The sequence below is a fragment of the Elgaria multicarinata genome, chromosome 4, assembly GCF_023053635.1.
Source record: "Elgaria multicarinata webbii isolate HBS135686 ecotype San Diego chromosome 4, rElgMul1.1.pri, whole genome shotgun sequence".
Lineage (NCBI taxonomy): Eukaryota > Metazoa > Chordata > Lepidosauria > Squamata > Anguidae > Elgaria > Elgaria multicarinata.
The window spans coordinates 127,172,576-127,189,037 of NC_086174.1; the positions used below are offsets into that span (position 1 = coordinate 127,172,576).

The following is a 16,462-nucleotide window of genomic DNA, read 5'->3' on the forward strand; positions in this document are numbered from 1 at the left end:
ATCATAGAATAGTAGAGTTGGAAGGGGCCTATAAGGCCATCTAGTCCAACCCCCTTGCTCAATGCAGGAATCCACATTAAAACATACCTGACAGATGGCTGTCCGGCTGCATTTTGAATGCCTCTATGATGGAACTGCATGTTACTTCTTCAGACTTGCGGTAGTTAAAGTATTGCAGGGCAGGGAGAAAATGGCAGAATCCTGGTTTTCATCCTCTGACATCCTAGCAAAAGGAACATCACTCTAAAAGCAGCCCTAAGGAATCAGTGGTGTCCTTTTGTATTGCATGTCCTCTTCCTGCTTTGAATCCTAGCTTGTCATGAAACTCTCTGAAAATGAACTCCCATAAGAGATGGGATTTATAGGCTGACCATCATTATCCCAAGAGGACGGAATCTTGCTTGTCGCTGTGTCTTTCACCCCTGTACCGTGGAATGTATAAATGTATGCTGAGCAAAGCATTTGTGCCTTGTCTGCTCAGAAGAATTCAGGCATTGTAAATTAATCGTTACAGTTTTCTTTTTTTAAAAAAAGTTTTTTTTCTTCCAAAGCTTCTTTCAGGATGGTCTGAAAGCAGTTGAAAGCCTCAAGCCCTCAATAGAAAAGCTCTCCACAGACCTCCATACAGTAAGTCGCCACATGTCTGTCATATGACTTATTAAATATGCATCCTGCTTTTTAACCAAGTCTTTAAAGTGGCTCACGAAACTTATTCTTTTGAAATTGAAATGAAGCAGTAACAACAGAAACACCCCTACACGTAAAAAAAAAAACCCTCACTGGTTTCAAGTCCTGGTTATCATCAGTCTTGGTGTTGATGTAACACATAACTGCAATTAAGGCCAAGTGGGAAAGGCAGAAGGAATTGCCTCATAGGGAGGAAGGAGCTGGAGATAGTAGAATATATTATCCTGCAGCCAGCTTCTGCCATGCTTAAGTGATCAGGAGCATTACTTCTGCACAGGTCCAAATTGTGCACCAATGAGAAACTGTCCTAAAATTTTATTTCAAATTTATGCTTATATCTCCACTTCAGATAAAACAAGTGCAGGATGAAGAAAGAAAGCAACTGATTCAACTGAGGGATATTTTAAAATCTGCACTTCAGGTTGATCAGAAAGAGGTGAGCATGTAAGGTGATTTAACATACTTTTCTAATTTTAATGGGAGCATTTGCAATTTTATTGACTGCATTAAATGATTGCCCTTTGTTTTAGGTTCAATGTGATCTTGTTAAGGTTTCTTAGAGAACTTCCGAAAGGCTCCCCCCAACCCCTTTTGGCACAAAAGCTTCCTTTTCACTGAAGAATTATAGTACAGATTCTAAAGCTGCAGGGATTTTAAAAAAAAAATATTCAGGGAGAGTTCAAATATCATGTTTTGCATCCATGTGATGGCTTCTGGAATAGTTCCCAGAAATGCATACAAGTGAAAAACATTTTTGGTCAAATGTGACAAATCCATGTGATTTCTTCAAGGGCAAATGCTGTGCGGTGGATCCTGTACCACCTTTGAACGCATTATGTGGATGGCATGCTTAGACAATAAAATAAAATAAAAAAGCCACCTGCATACATTTCACTGGTACCATTTGGGGAAAAAAATTGCTAGGGATACAAAATGGATATTGGAACTAGGCCTCATTCTGAAATTGAAAGCACGACTTAACAAAGAGCAAGACTGAGCAAGCAGTATGTTTTTTAAAAAATTGGATATAGTAAGAAGACTGGTAATTAAAAATTAAAGAATTCAGATACACTTTTTACCCAAGTATACATCTGTCATTAGGGCAGGTTCTTGGTTACGAGATAAAACCTTTCAAAGATGTGACCTGTGCAGCTTTATTGAACGCTAGCGAACGGACCTGGCTTTGCATGGGTGGGAATAGCACTTGGTTTGATATAGCAAAGCCTTCAGCAAACTTACACAGCTGTCAGAGTTGGACACATTGGGCCCACCCTGTGAGTGTAGGTATGCCCACTGGCACCCCTAAGGTCAACTCTATTCCCACGAGGGAAGCTGCCCCATAGCAGAGTGGAGGATGCAGTATAACTACTGCAAAGGCTGCTGCCTGCTAATCTTATATGGCTTCAAAGTGTATCAGCTGCAAAGCTGGGCACTGGTTAGGGAAAGGTGCTCTTAATAACTTAAAATATTACTGCTTCAATCACATGGGCACATTTTAATTAACAGTAATTAATGCATTATAAAAACAAAATAACCCTAAGCTCCCTTAATATGCAAGCTAAGGTTCATGGTCTTGAAGCTATGGTGCTGACGGACGGACAGACGCATAACCTCTTTTATTATTATAGATTCAATATAGCGAGTGTAGATCTGTGGGCAGCAGGGGTGGGGGGAATCACTGTTTCATGAGTGTGATCCATGCGTACGTTTTGTGTTGTTAAATCCTATCCCAAAAAAAATTAAGGGCAGGGTAAAGTCAGAGACAGTGGCCCCGTTCAGACAACACGCTAAACCATGCTGCTTAACTAAAAAATGGTTAATGGAATGCATTAAGGTTAATTCATTCCGTTAATCATTTTGTAGTAAAGCAGCATGGTTTAGCGTGTTGTCTGAATGGGGACATTGTTTTCTCCTTTTAACCTCCTTTTCCACCCTTCTTCTATGCTTCCTTACCTGATCCAACGAAGGAGGTTTGCATGCTGGATAAGGAACCAGAGGTCTAAATGGGATGCAAATCTCAACGTAGATGCTTTCCATCCACATCACTTTCAGCGGAAGGCCTGTCCAAATGCACATTCCAACATGGTTGGGGGAAGCGCATTTGGATGTGAGTAATCCATGGGAAGTGGTTCAGGGCAGATAGACTGCATCTGCTCTCGGGTGCACATATGGATGATGACTGAGTTTATGCTGCATTACTTTAACTTGTGAGGGGGCATTCTGTTTTGCAGTTTTAAAGATCCAGTGTGTGTGAGAGAGTTAGTTAGTGTGGGCGATGAGTTGGGCTTGGAAAAGGCATGCCTTGGGGAATGCACGTTCTCCAAACACGATTTCGGATCCAGGCTGAAGGGAAACAAGTGGTGTGCTTGTCTTTAATCTTAACTCCCCACTCCAGCAGGTGAAAGTACACACCTGTGCTGCTTTCTGATGCCAGTGTTCCCATGTGCAGCTCTCAGTCCTTGGCGGTTTCTGGGGTTTGGGGGAGGGACACAGTTAATTTTTTGAAGCAGGATTTTCCTGAGGTCTCTTTCCTCTGTAGAGATCCCCATCCTTTCCCCTTTAGTGTATATTCTTAGTGTGTACTGCATACAAACAGCAGGAGTGATGTGAGGTTCCTGGTTTGAGCCAAAGCCCTGTTCATGTGCAAAGTAAAGTGAGTCTTAGCTGTCTGGTTTTAGTATTTCCTATCACCATTGTCTCCCTTGACAAGTTTACCGTGAGCAGGAAGCCAACCCATGCAGAAGTTTCAAGTAAATTAGTTTATAATCAAGCAAAATTTAAATGGTTGGATCAATGTGTTCAAAGCCTTAAGAGTTTATTTTCTGGTTATAACTAGAAATGACCCTTTCCCCACTTGAAGTCATTCTGGTTATACCTATGTTGGAACTAGAGGTCCTTAATCTGAATAAGGGATGGTTATGTTTTGTCTTAGCAGTAGGATCTTCTCTCATCTCACACTTTTGTGAATTTTCATAGCCAATATCCAACAGTTTTATATGTGATTGTCCAGTCATGGCAAGCTCAGCTCGCAGAATAGTTGAGACTAGGAAGCAGGTTCAGCAAGGGTTTTTTGAGTTGGCGGTGAGAAAAGTTACTATATTGCCAGTGGTGCAGGTTCAATCCATGATACATGGTCTGAAGATCAGGGTCAGTCAGAGGCAGGTCTTTCAGTACCTTGGACAGATCACAGAGAGCAGACAACTAATTCTGATGGGTTCTTGGGTTTGTAGGCCCTTATATACTCCATGGCCTTGAATACCCTCTTGAATTCTTCCCCCTTCCTGAGATTGGAAGGCTTTAAAGGGCCAATAATCTTGCCTGGATCCTAGCAGTCCATTGTGTCTCTACTGTTTCCTGCCAGGTATGTTGCCTGTGATAGGTGAACGGGCCCTGAGGAGAATGAAACTCTTGGTGGCCTAGAGGGTTTCTGTCTCGGATGGTTGTTGCTCAGAGGTTTCTGCTGTGGTGGGTTCTTAGCTGATCTGTTGAGGCCTGGTGTTAATGCCAAGATTCAGTGCCTCTGCAGCCTTTTCCACTGCCTCTCTCAACCTAGCTATCCCCTCTCTATGTGAGAAAGTGTGCAGGTTGCTGATTGTAAGTCACAACAGTAGTGAGGATGACTTCTGTGCATAGGCTGCTGCTGAAATGAAGTAAAAATAATTGGAGTCTTCAGCACTGTTAGTACAGTGGGAACTTCAAAGAAACTTCTTGGTGTATGTTTAGTACGCCCTTGAACACGCATTTGGTTTTGTTGGGTTATGGTAGCTAACCCCATCATCCAGGTGTGGTAGACTACAATTCCCACCATCCACACCCATTGCAAACACTGGGCATGCTGGCTGGAGATGATGGGAGTTGTAGTCCTACATAGCTGGCAGGCACCAGCTTGGGGGAAGGCTAGCTTTAAGCTCTAGACAAAGCATCCTTGGGGGGTAGTTTCCTTTTCTGGTTGGGATGAAGCAGCTGGTGCTCATAAGCAGGAAGTTGAGCATTTACAACTATATGTCTAATTTGGTTTTGTAGTATTAACCGCTGCTACATATACAATGAAATGTTGAATGGCTTTCAAGTGCATTAATCCTGAATGAAGGTCTCTAGAGTACCACCAAGGGTACATTTGTAGGCACGTAATGTAAACTACTCCTAAAATTAATGGGATTTTTGGGTTGTTGTTTTTTTGGAGGGGGGCTTGGGTTTTTTGTTTTTGAGGATAAAATCTGATTTGAAATAACTTGGATAATCTGTCTTAACTTGGGAAACCAGTCATGAGTATATGCACAAAAGCATGGTTTCAGATCTGTATGTATTATTAGGTTTTTAATATATATTAATCTGTTACTATATCCCTCTGGTATACTATCTGATACTGTTTGTTTTTGCACTGCAACTGATCTTCTTTTCTTCCTAAAATGCATTTGCCTTTTGTGACCGAAGTCTAGGAGAGTAAGTCCTTTGAACATTTTTATAAATAGTACATTGCATGATTGTTATGTTTCATTTAAAGTAACTGGCCTTCTCTTCTTAAAGGATCTGTTTGTCCAATTGTCTCTTCTGTTTTTTGTTTTGCAAATTGTGTGAACAATTTAATGTGGATGAATTGGATGCAAGCCAAATCATTGTATATACTAGTAGTTACCTGAATTCTCCAAGTGCCAGTACTTATGTAGCCAAAATGGCAGCATCCACACAAAAGAGGGAGGTATTAGAAGGGTTGGAGGAGCCACCAAGGTTTTCAGAAGTACAAAAAATCTTTAGAAAAATACTTCCAGGAGGGAGAAACCCCCCAAACAATAGCCCAAATGAGAAATGATCATGCTCAGTAGGCATGGAGGTGGGGGAACCAGAAAAACAGGAGGGGAGCAGAAATAGAATAGAGTTTCTGAAATCCTGAAGTGGAGCACTCCATACTGCAGCAATTTGTTGCACATCTCACTTGTTCAAAAATCTTTTTTGAGGAGGCTGAAATCCAGTTGCTTGGCTTTTGTCATCCTAGGAATCCCTTGGGGCTGTCTTGTGTTTTGTGTTGTGTTATGAGAAATGTGTGAGAGATGTATTTGTTTGTTGATTTCTCGAAATGTTGTCTCTGTTCAGTATTTATTATTTGAAATATTGAGAGTAATACTTCTTACTCATTAAGATAGTATCTGCTCTTTCTGCTTATAAACAAAAGGTATCTCACTAGAGCATATATCTCATCAACTTGATAAATGAGTTAGTGGGAGCCTATTTTGCAAAATGTATTGTAGCATAAGAGTAATCTGATAGATTTCTAAATCTTTGAGCTTAGCGCACTGAGAGTCAGCTAATCTTATGCTTCAATTAATCGTTGAGGTTTTCTACAGTTACTTATGTGTGGCTGTAACAAGTAGGACAAATCTTGGGTCACCACAGTCATTCCATCTGGGCATCTTGATTAGTATTTGAAGGAGGCTTTTTCATATCTGTGGGATTGTCTTAATATAACGCTTGCAGAATATTTGAGGGTGTTGGTGTCCGGATATTGCACCAGCATAAACTGGCACATGTGCAATGGAACTAGAGTTTCCTAGGGCAATTTGCTGCTGGGTTTCGACAGCAAATTGCTGCTTTTCCCCATTGCTCTAACAAGTGCTAGTTATGTTGTGTAAACACTGGTTTACGCTAGTGCAGCGTCATACACAGTTGGATACTAACCTAAATTGCCCATTTTGCTGCAGAGGAGAAAAATTAAAGTTGTGTGTGCATCTTTTGTAATCTAAGCAAGTCTGTCTGTTTCAATTGGGCTATCTATGGTTATGAATAATGGGTTCGGGAGAATTCATTATAGTTGAGCCGAAATGATATGAGGCGTAGTGCTCTGTAACCAGTTTCTGTACCCCCATTCTTGTAGGATTCTCAGCTCCGTCAGAGTACAACGTACAGTTTACATCAGCCTCAGGGAAATAAGGAGCATGGCACTGAAAGAGATGGCAGCCTCTACAAGAAGAGTGATGGGTATGTATAATCGTACTTCAAAAACAAAAAGTAGAAAATTGCTTGAGATTTTCTGCAACAATGCAAGTTACACCAAAATTTAGATCGCTTTGTCTCTTTTTTTAATAAAAACAGAATCAGAAAAGTGTGGCAGAAGAGGAAGTGCACAGTTAAAAATGGTTTCCTTACAATTTCCCATGGTACAGTAAGTATTTGTTTATAGTATTCTATGCACACAGCCTGTTGCTAATGCAAAAAGCCAAATTAGGCTGCAGTTGTATTTATAGATATGGAATCAGCTAGATTCTTTACAGAGCATATTCAGTGAAATGATTATATCTTTTTTTTAACTTGGCAAAATTGCTATGAGAATTAAATACACTTGGTATGAAATATGCCCACTCATTTGTTATTATGCCTGATGATGGATTATGAAAAACAGTAAAATATTTTACTATGCTGATAAAAATAATGGGGCCTTATTCTGTGCAGATGAGTGAGGAGAGTACAGGCCCATTTGCATGTAATGGTGTTAAATCGTCACTTAATTAACCAACAATTTGCCCAGGTGCAGCATTGTGCACATGCCACTTCCTGTAAACAACCACTGATTTGCCTGATCAAAGGTTGTGAGCATGATTTGCAAACCCAGACTGATGGATTGTTTAGGGGCTAAACAACCCAGCAGTTAACCCAACAACAAACCATGGGTTAAATGCTGGGTTGTTTAGCCCCTCAATAACCAGTGTTTCCAGCTAACACATCACGCTCAACAATTTACAAATGGACCAAGGTTGTATGCAGAAAATGGAAGTGGCTTGCAGGTGGCACACATCCCTGTGAATCATGGGTTAAATAACCCACAATTTGCCACAGTGACCTGTGAACATGCTGTGAAGTTACTTGACTGTTGATGTTTTTGAAAAACTTGTTATTGTAGCATCCTGTATAGAATAAAGGTTCCTTTCAATTCATACTTTAAAAAAATGTGGAAAGAGCTGGAATGAAAGTTATTTCAATCTTTCTAGGTTAGCACATGGGGAAGACAAATATTTTTGTCATGCGATCAGAAAATAATTGCTAAGGAAACAAAATAAATTCTGATCTTGATGCTAGTATGTATTCTGCTAAATAAACAAAGATGCTTAATTGTTGGTTTGAATCAAGACTAGGCAATTTTAGGGGGTCCAGGAACCACTTTTGACCCCTCCCCTGTGCTGCATTTTGTGAGGCGCCAGTAAAAACCCCACCCACTGCCTTGCTGCCAGTTTGTTCAGCTGGATTTTTCAAATCTGGGCCCCTCCCCTCCCATCTCCATCACCTGGAATGTCCCCCTTTTCTCCTCAACAAGGTCCTTCGAGGCTGCAACTGTGACCTTGGAAAGCTAGCCATGCACTTCTTTCTGTGGTGGCTGCAAAGGGGCGGGGGAGGAATTGGATCCTGTAGTCTCTCTCCCAAAGTCGTCGTGGTTTCTATGACTTTGGGAGGGCAATCCAAACAATTCTGTAGGATGCTCTCCTGGGACCATACAATTGCACTCTAAGAAGTTCATTTGCTTGAAGTCTAAGTGCGCAAACATTTCTAGAAACATGGACTTGCAATTACTGGGCAGACTGTTAATCTGCAAATGAAAAGTAAACATTTAAGCTGTTCAAAATCCCAATGTTCATACAGTCCATAGATACAATATATCACCTACTGTGTCAGGTTTATAATGCTTGGCCTTTTACCATAATTGGTTCTTCCACATCGAAAAGCAGACAGCAGGGCCTGTGACAAAAGGTCATGGATTGTAGACCTTAATATGTTTGTAATATGTTCAGATATAATTTTAAACCATGTTATTTAAGGAACACATATAACTGATTTAATATATAATTTAATCGACTTTTCAGTGTTTATTTTTATAAAATTGATTTTCAGTCACGCTGCTTGATATCCAAAATGGAAATGTTAAGCCATGAAACCACCTCTTCTCCTTTCAGTTAATTCTAAGCATCTTAGCAAGATGCTATTACAAATTGGTTTATCTTAAGGGCACACTGTTTCTCTTTGCTTTGATTGTTTCTGCTTAGATGTAGTTTCTAAAATCAGCGGAGTAGTAAACTGGCCATTTCTTTTCATTTGTGAGACAGTGATCTCTCTGGTTGCTGTTACTTCACACTAGCTCATCATATTTGGAGGAAATTGAACAAATTGCAAGCTTGCACATTCTCATCTCCCCTTCTTTTTCTCTCTTCCCAAACATGATTTAGCACTGATCATAGTTTGCCATGACATCTTAATTGCCAAACTAGTTAGTGCATGTCCTCCAAAACCCACTTCAAATTATGGTTTCGAATTTCTATTTGGAGGCAAGTACCAATCATAGTTTGCTGATTTGGACCTAACAGCAAGCTGTGGTTAGTACTAAACAGGAAACTAAAAGAAGTGGATGTGAGAAGGGAGGTGGGAAGCCCATGAGACTGCAATTTGATTCTAGTCCTACAAACCATGGTTTGGAGATTTGTCTGAATTTACCCACTGTTAGTTAAAGCAGTTTCACATGGGACTAATTTCCAGTACTCATGGTACAATCCTGTATATGTCTACTTGGAAAGTAAGTCCCTGTGAGTTCAACAGGACTTACTCCCAGGTAAGTTGGTATAGGACTACAGCCTTATAGAGCTTCTGTGTAGAAAAGTGACCATAGGTATATTTTTGACATGCGTTTCCTTTCACAAAAACAATCCCTGTATAAAATAACGGTCACTTGGAAAATGGCTCATTTCCAACATTAGATGGATTTTAGATTTGATTTAGAAAGTAAAATTATTTTGGATCAGCTTTCCACCCACCGAGTACAACTACAATTCTCCTAGGTGAGAGGAAAGTAAAGGTTAGGGTTATGGCCTGAATTCCTTTGGTAATCAGTACTGGTTTTTGAAACCCTGACTTCTGTCAGTGTGTGTACGCTTTGCCTTAAAATTGGACGGATTGCTTGATTAAGTGTTCTCTTGGTGCAGGGGTGCTCTAAGAACTTCTCTGCTAAGGTCTGAATATTAATCAAGATTTTTGTCATGTGTAAATATTACTAGATTAGTGCCTTCTACGTTTTCTGGGCTTCCCATCTTTAAAGCAGGCATGGGAAGAATTTATATGCTATGTACATGATTGATAAGCCTCCTTTTCAGTGCTAAAAATGTTTTCTTCATTGTTATTAATCCTGAATTAGTGCAGTCTTTTTCTGACTAAACGATTCTAAATTACCAGAAAAAATAAGCCTAAAATATATCAAGCTTTAATGAAACAAGTCTTCAAGAAGCATAATTAATAAAAGAAATACCACTGCAATCATTTTTTGTTTACCAGCTGATAAATATTCACTAGTATCCTCTGGACTGTCTTTTAATGTGCAAGAATTAAGATCAACCTGGTACTAAATGTTAGTTTCATATCAATATGAGCAATTTAGTGGTCCATGGGGAACAAATCACTACATATACGTCTTTACAATCCACCCTATTCACTTGAGCATTCATGATCTCTACCCAACTGTGTGGCCTTCCATTTTTCCTGTATGCAGTTAGAAACGCTTACCAGAAACTGAAATTCTGGTATTTGCAAAATCTGCACATGTCCCGGATATTGGAAGAGCCTCTTCAAGGCTTGATCATTCTTTGCCTTCATGCATATTAAGAATAAGCACAGCAGCTACCTGCTCTGAATTTCTTCCTTGAATAAAGGCTTACCAATATAGCCTTGTGGCTTTTCAGGACAGGCCTCAGTCAGTCAGGCCTGATTGGCTCTTTTATGGTTATCATAGCTAAAACTCCTCTTGCTCTATTTGGCACCTTGGTGTGGTCATTCACAACCTTTTTTCTGAAAAGAAGACAGTTTCTTTTCATTCACAGAGCCTTTTGGAGGGCGCCTCACTCGCAGAGATTATTGTACCTGGAGAGGTGCTAAAGTGCAGGCCTACCAGATGCTATTCCCTATGACGTATAAGCCTTGCCTTTAATCCCAGATGCAGCCATGGCTATTGTATAGTGCCACGCTGAGAAGTGTTGCCTTTATTAAGACAGGCCCAGTAATTGGGCAAAAGGCGGGATACAAATACTACTACTACTAATAATAATAATAATAATGACTGTAGATGCCCTGGGACTGGGGACTGGATCAAATTAGCCCCTGGGTTCTTGAAGAACTGCCTGGTGGGGTGCCATTTTCTTCTGACCTTTTACAATTGTGCCTCCAAATTCTTACGTCCTATTTAGAAGGAATGGTCATTTTCTTCTTCTTGTGCTGTTATATATAGATTTCTCTGTTCACATATGCTGTTACTATGGGATAACCTAAGTTTTTTCCAGGGCCTTTGGATAAGCAATGATGGGGAGACCAAACAGAAGCTAACTCATTATTAGAGACTCTGGAGCCACCACAGTTTGGTTAAAAGAGGCAATATATTCACATAGACGTGGCTTCAGACTCAATACACATGTTCTTACACCTTGCCACACAGAGAATCTGCATGCAATGTTTCAGTGCACATCAACCCATGATGTTCTCACAATGCACCTCTTGGAATTACTTTGTCTTGTGTTTTTATGGTCAGGCTTTATATGTAATTTTTTAATGTTGTGTCAGTGGCTATAATTATTTATTTGTCTCTAGCTCTGTTGATCTGCTCTAACAAGTAGGAAAGCCAAATGTTAAATGTATGGCTTTTTTTAAACCATGGGACCGTCACATTTCCTTCCTGTCCTTTTGGGCCCATTATAAGAATACAACTCTTGGTCAAAAGTACCTTATCACAAAAATAGGTGTTTCCTGTGTAAGCTAGATGCTATTAGTCGAGTGTTGCAGCAGGAAAATGGGCTCATAAGTAAATTCACTTCTTGCACAATTCTTTCATAAGACATAAATGGCCCCGGTATGAGTTGCACCTTTGTTTATAAGGATTTATTCCAGTGGAAATTTAGAACTACAATATATTTATCCATCCTTGACCATAGGCGTCCCACATCTCTCTGAAGTAGATATGTTAATATTGTAACATGGGAAGTGGCAATTTGACCTAATCTTTACGATTTAGATTGCTCTGAATTTGCCCTAGACCTAATTGTTTACACTTCTAGTTGCTTATTCAACTACATACCTGCCAACTTTGATAATTTCCATGGGCACACCTTGGATGTCTGCTACTTAATTGCAGGAGGAGTCTTCATTTCAAAACCAATGGTAACAGAAAACGTCTTTATTCTTGATGCATTCTTACTAAGGGATATTCCTTTTTGTTTTGTTTTTCTTTAATTAGGCAAACCGACCTCCTGCAAAGCTCAATCTGTTAACTTGCCAAGTGAAAACAAACCCAGAAGAGAAAAAATGTTTTGACCTCATATCACGTAGGTTTGTTGTTCAATTCTGTAGGTACTCTATATTAGTTAGTTCTACATACCTCCATATTGTTTCAAGAAATGAGTTAATGCTATAATTCAAAAATTCAGTCTTATACAATTGGAATACATTTCTATTGCAGCTTGCTTTGTTTAAGCATATATCTCAAATACTGTTTCTATATGTTTGTCAGTAAACCTATTTGTTTATTTGTCTCATTTTTTGTTTCTGGATCCCTCACTGGGTTGCAACATTACAAATTGGTTGTTTCAGGTATGACTTCTTACAGAATCAAATCTCAAAATGATTGGGATCATCTTACATAATTATAAGTAACTAAAATTTTGCATTGTGGGTTTTCTTGACCTTAAGTTTCCTTCTTTCACGGCAAAGCATTTTACATGTATAATAGGTTAAAAACTCATTGTTGCCACTAAATTCTCAACTGAGATGTCACAAAATATTCACAAGAATGCTCGCCAGTTGACACAGTGCAGCTTTTGTGAAGGAAATGAAAGGTCACTTTAGCTTAGGGTTAAGTCCCACACAGGGAGTTAAAGGTCAGAAGGGAAAGTAATGGGCGGGCCAGGAAAATTGGGAGACAGGGCAGTTTGGGCAAGGGCAGTGGGTCTTGAGAAAGGGTGTATATGTTGAATTATATACAGTGATTTAAACTAAATAAATGGCCATATATTTTGCATTGGTCCTCTAATTTCAGATTCTTGAATAAGCAATATTATTTGCTGAAGAAGCTACTAACTGTTCAGAGCAAATTCGCTTTTTGATGGTTCATTGGGTTTTACTGATCTGAAGGTTGGATCCAAACTTAGTCATATGTAGCGTAGACCAATTAAAATTAATGGGAACCTAAGTTAGCAACTTAAGTCCTAGTGAGTTCAGCGGGTCTACTCTTAAGTATGACTAAGTTTGGATCCAGCCCTGGATTTCTGAGAATAAATGGAACTATTTCTACCATCTCAAACAACATAGTGAAATCCAACATTGTATGAGCCAAAGTCCACTTGTATGACTAGACTTCCTGCAACCCTGAAAACCTGCTTTGGAGGGTTCTCCAACTCTCTGAAACAGATTTTGAGGGAATTCAGGGGAGAGAGTGAATTGCCCCTCCCTCTCCCAGTTCCACTGACAAAAGACGTTCTGTCAGTGGAACTTCACTGGATTTCATCAAAATTTTCTGTTGGTGTGCCTATCTGACAATATATATGTCAGCATTCTGATCTGGTATTCTGATCCTCTCATTTGGTTTTTAGGATTAAAGTACGTAGTTTTTAGTTGTTTTTCTGTGTCTGTTGAATCTTTCTACACACTTGCCATTTTACTACATAAATATTACAAAAGCATTGTGCAGACGTACACTTTAAAAAAACCCACCTAGTTCTCTTTATTTCTGATTGTTTTGGTAATGGTTCGGGGCAGATGTATTATCGCTAACGGAGATCAGGAGCAATGTCCTAGATTTAATCATTCCCTTCTCTCCCTCCTTCTACACTTGCATGCATGAATCTTTTCTTCCCTTCAGTTGTTTGACTTTGACCATTATTTAGCATAGTCTTTGTATCAGCATTAGCTGTACTTGACGCTTGTCCAAACTATGCCCACTTCAAAGCATTGTTACAAATCATGGTTTGTAGGCAATCCTGGTTAACCTTAGCTCTAGCTAGAATAAGTGCTAAACTATTGTCACAACAAGCCATGGAAGGAAAGGGGAAAATTGGCTTGTGAAAGGGAGGGGGAGAAGGAAGCATGCCAGTCCCCAGCACAATTTAAGGGATTTTTAATCGGTTTATCGTTAATCTACTGCTGATACGGTCTTTTAGCTTTCCTCTCTGTTTTATACTGATTGTTTTAGCACTGCTCTGTCCAGTTGTATTTGTGTTGATTTTGTGGTTTAATTTTTTTAATAGATTTGTAAGTCACCCAGATAATAACATTTAATAGGCAACCAGAAATAGAGCAAGTAAATAAAGTCACCAAACCATAACTTGGAGATTGGGAACATGATGGATTGATGTGTTAGAAGCTTTACAGATTACTCATACAGACTTATCTACTTGTATTAAAAATGCCGCAACCCATTTTTGTGTACTTACCCCAGTTATGGCCTGTAGATATACTGACTCTTACTTAGCCCACTTATAGCCAAAATCCTTGCCCTTTTCATCTCAATAGAAGCTGCATGCCTTCTAAAAAAAGAGGCGGACAACTTTGGGGGCTTTGGGAATGAATATAAACTCCCTGGAAGCTCCCAGGCCCTGCATCCCTAATATCTCCCAGATTCAGAAAAAGGGACATGTTTACTTGTTAACACCTATTTTCACACCAGTGATGATTTCCTAAGCTCCCTCTTCTTTTCTACTTGCTACACATGATATTCCTCTACTTTGCAGTAGCGTGTCCTGGACTTGTTTCTGATGCAGGGTAGAATTAGAAAATTGGCCATAACTATCTCTCATTTAGCAACTTTTAAGTACTGTCTTTACAGGATAAAGTATCAGTCTGCAAAGTTTGCCTTCTTCAGTTGGGTTGGGGCATTCCTTTTTTTGTTTGTTAAAATACAGTAAACACTTTCTGTTAATGCAACTTAGCCAGATTTAGCCTAATAACTGAAAGTCAAGACTTTAAAACTGGGGGGGGGATTCTCTCTCTCTCTCTCTCTCTTTCTCCCTCCCCCCTTTTACCTAACCATCTAGCTCCATTTTCACAATATCTTAGAAACTGATGTTCTTTTCCCCCATTCTCTTCTGGCTTCAAAATTAACACTGTTCCTTTAATAATTTATTCTATTTATTGTCAGCCTATTTTCTGTTGATCCCTGAAATCTATCTCTTAGATAAAAACATGCTCTAATCCCTGCTGCTTGCCATGTGGCTAATATCCACAGGCTACTACATCCTATAGGGATGCTTTAGGGTGGATTCCTGCATTGAGCAGGGGGTTGGACTCGATGGCCTTGTAGGCCCCTTCCAACTCTGCTATTCTATGATTCTATGATTCCTCTGCCCATTTTATATTTGGGGATTCAAATCAGAATGGCTGCCTTTTTGTTTAAGACCCTTTCTGAATGTGATCAGGTGCAAGATAAATGCTGGCCCTTGCCACAGCTTCAGCTATTGGGTGGTATAAAAATGCAGTAAATAAATAAATAAATAAATAAATAAATAAATAAAACATACTTCATCCTTCTTGGTTATTTAGTGCTAGCCCACCCACCCCAGCTGGTCATCAACTTGTGCTGTTGCAACTAATCTTATTTTATTCCTATGTTCTGAATGGTGTTTCTATGCCAGATATGTCCTAAGGCATACTTTCCTTACATGATTTTACAGTTAAATATTCTTAAGATTTTCTGGTTTATTGCTTTGCCAAATTACATAGATCATAATGTGCTTGGAACCAAAGGTCCTGCAAAGGGAGGGGAAGGCAACTGATATTTCCCCTCCCATCTGCAATCCCCCCCTGTGTCCACTCCTATACACATACAGACCTGTTCTTGAGAACTGGGCTGCCAGTTGAGAAAGGATCTGCTGTGACCACTTCCTCCTTTGGGTGTTGTGAGTGTAATTGGATTTTGGGTCCAAGCTATTTTTCCTTTATAAAGATAAACATTCCAGTTGATGTAATTGATTGCAAATTTAACTTCTGGACCCATGTAGGTTCCCAAATGTTTTCGCTGTGGAAGCAACATTTGAAAAGAAGTGCTCAGGTCAAGCAGTTTGCCCATGTGAACACTTCTCTTCAACTATATGTGTACAGTATATGCAGTACACATATAAAATGCAGTGGTTCAGGTAATGTATGAAACTGGTCTCTGTTCTGACCTGTTTTATACAGTGGCTGTAATCTACCACCCTCCGGATTCCATGGATCTGAGGCTAATGGAGAAAAGGAAATATGTAACTACTTTCTGTCAGTAGATGTGTAAAGTTTGAGTCAATACATTAACATAGGTGTCTTTTGTACCCTGAATTCCTGTAGATGGCAACTGTATGTGTATTTCATCCCCAATAGAAGACGTGGTATTTAAGATATAGTTATAGACTAGATAAGTCTCCTGTGATAGACCAACATACGAAAAATGTTTTAAAATTCCTGCCAATTAAAAATGGAAAGGGGTTGTTATAAGGCCTGCTTGAGGCATCATTACCTCTTTATTTGGCTTACAATATTTAAATCGGAGGCTTTCAAATTTTGCTGTGGAAATTAAAAGAGAGAATTACAAAGGAAAAGTAGCAAAGAAAAAAACAAAGGAAAAGGCATGTGGTGTTGCTACTGAGGTCTATGGAAGTAAAAAAAAAGCTTTTGAAAGGTAGAGGTTGTCCATCAAATTGCAGTGCCTATCATGGGAAGTTTGTTGGGACACCACACAGCCTATTGCATTGCCATGGTTGGAAGGTGGAGGGTTGGAACTCCACCTACTGGTCCAGCC

The 16,462-nt window shown here is 39.5% G+C and overlaps 1 protein-coding gene across 2 annotated transcripts in view; it reads left to right on the plus strand.

Annotated features, from left to right (window-relative positions):
• The window catches only part of ASAP2 (ArfGAP with SH3 domain, ankyrin repeat and PH domain 2), a 98,299-nt gene that overhangs the window by 50,960 nt on the left and 30,877 nt on the right, over positions 1-16,462 (plus strand). For both annotated transcript variants that reach the window (XM_063125143.1, XM_063125144.1), the window contains exons 8-12: positions 552-627; positions 1,037-1,123; positions 6,557-6,660; positions 6,775-6,844; positions 11,936-12,023. In XM_063125143.1, the coding sequence (XP_062981213.1) occupies positions 552-627; positions 1,037-1,123; positions 6,557-6,660; positions 6,775-6,844; positions 11,936-12,023 (425 nt within the window). The remainder of the gene's footprint in view (positions 1-551; positions 628-1,036; positions 1,124-6,556; positions 6,661-6,774; positions 6,845-11,935; positions 12,024-16,462) is intronic.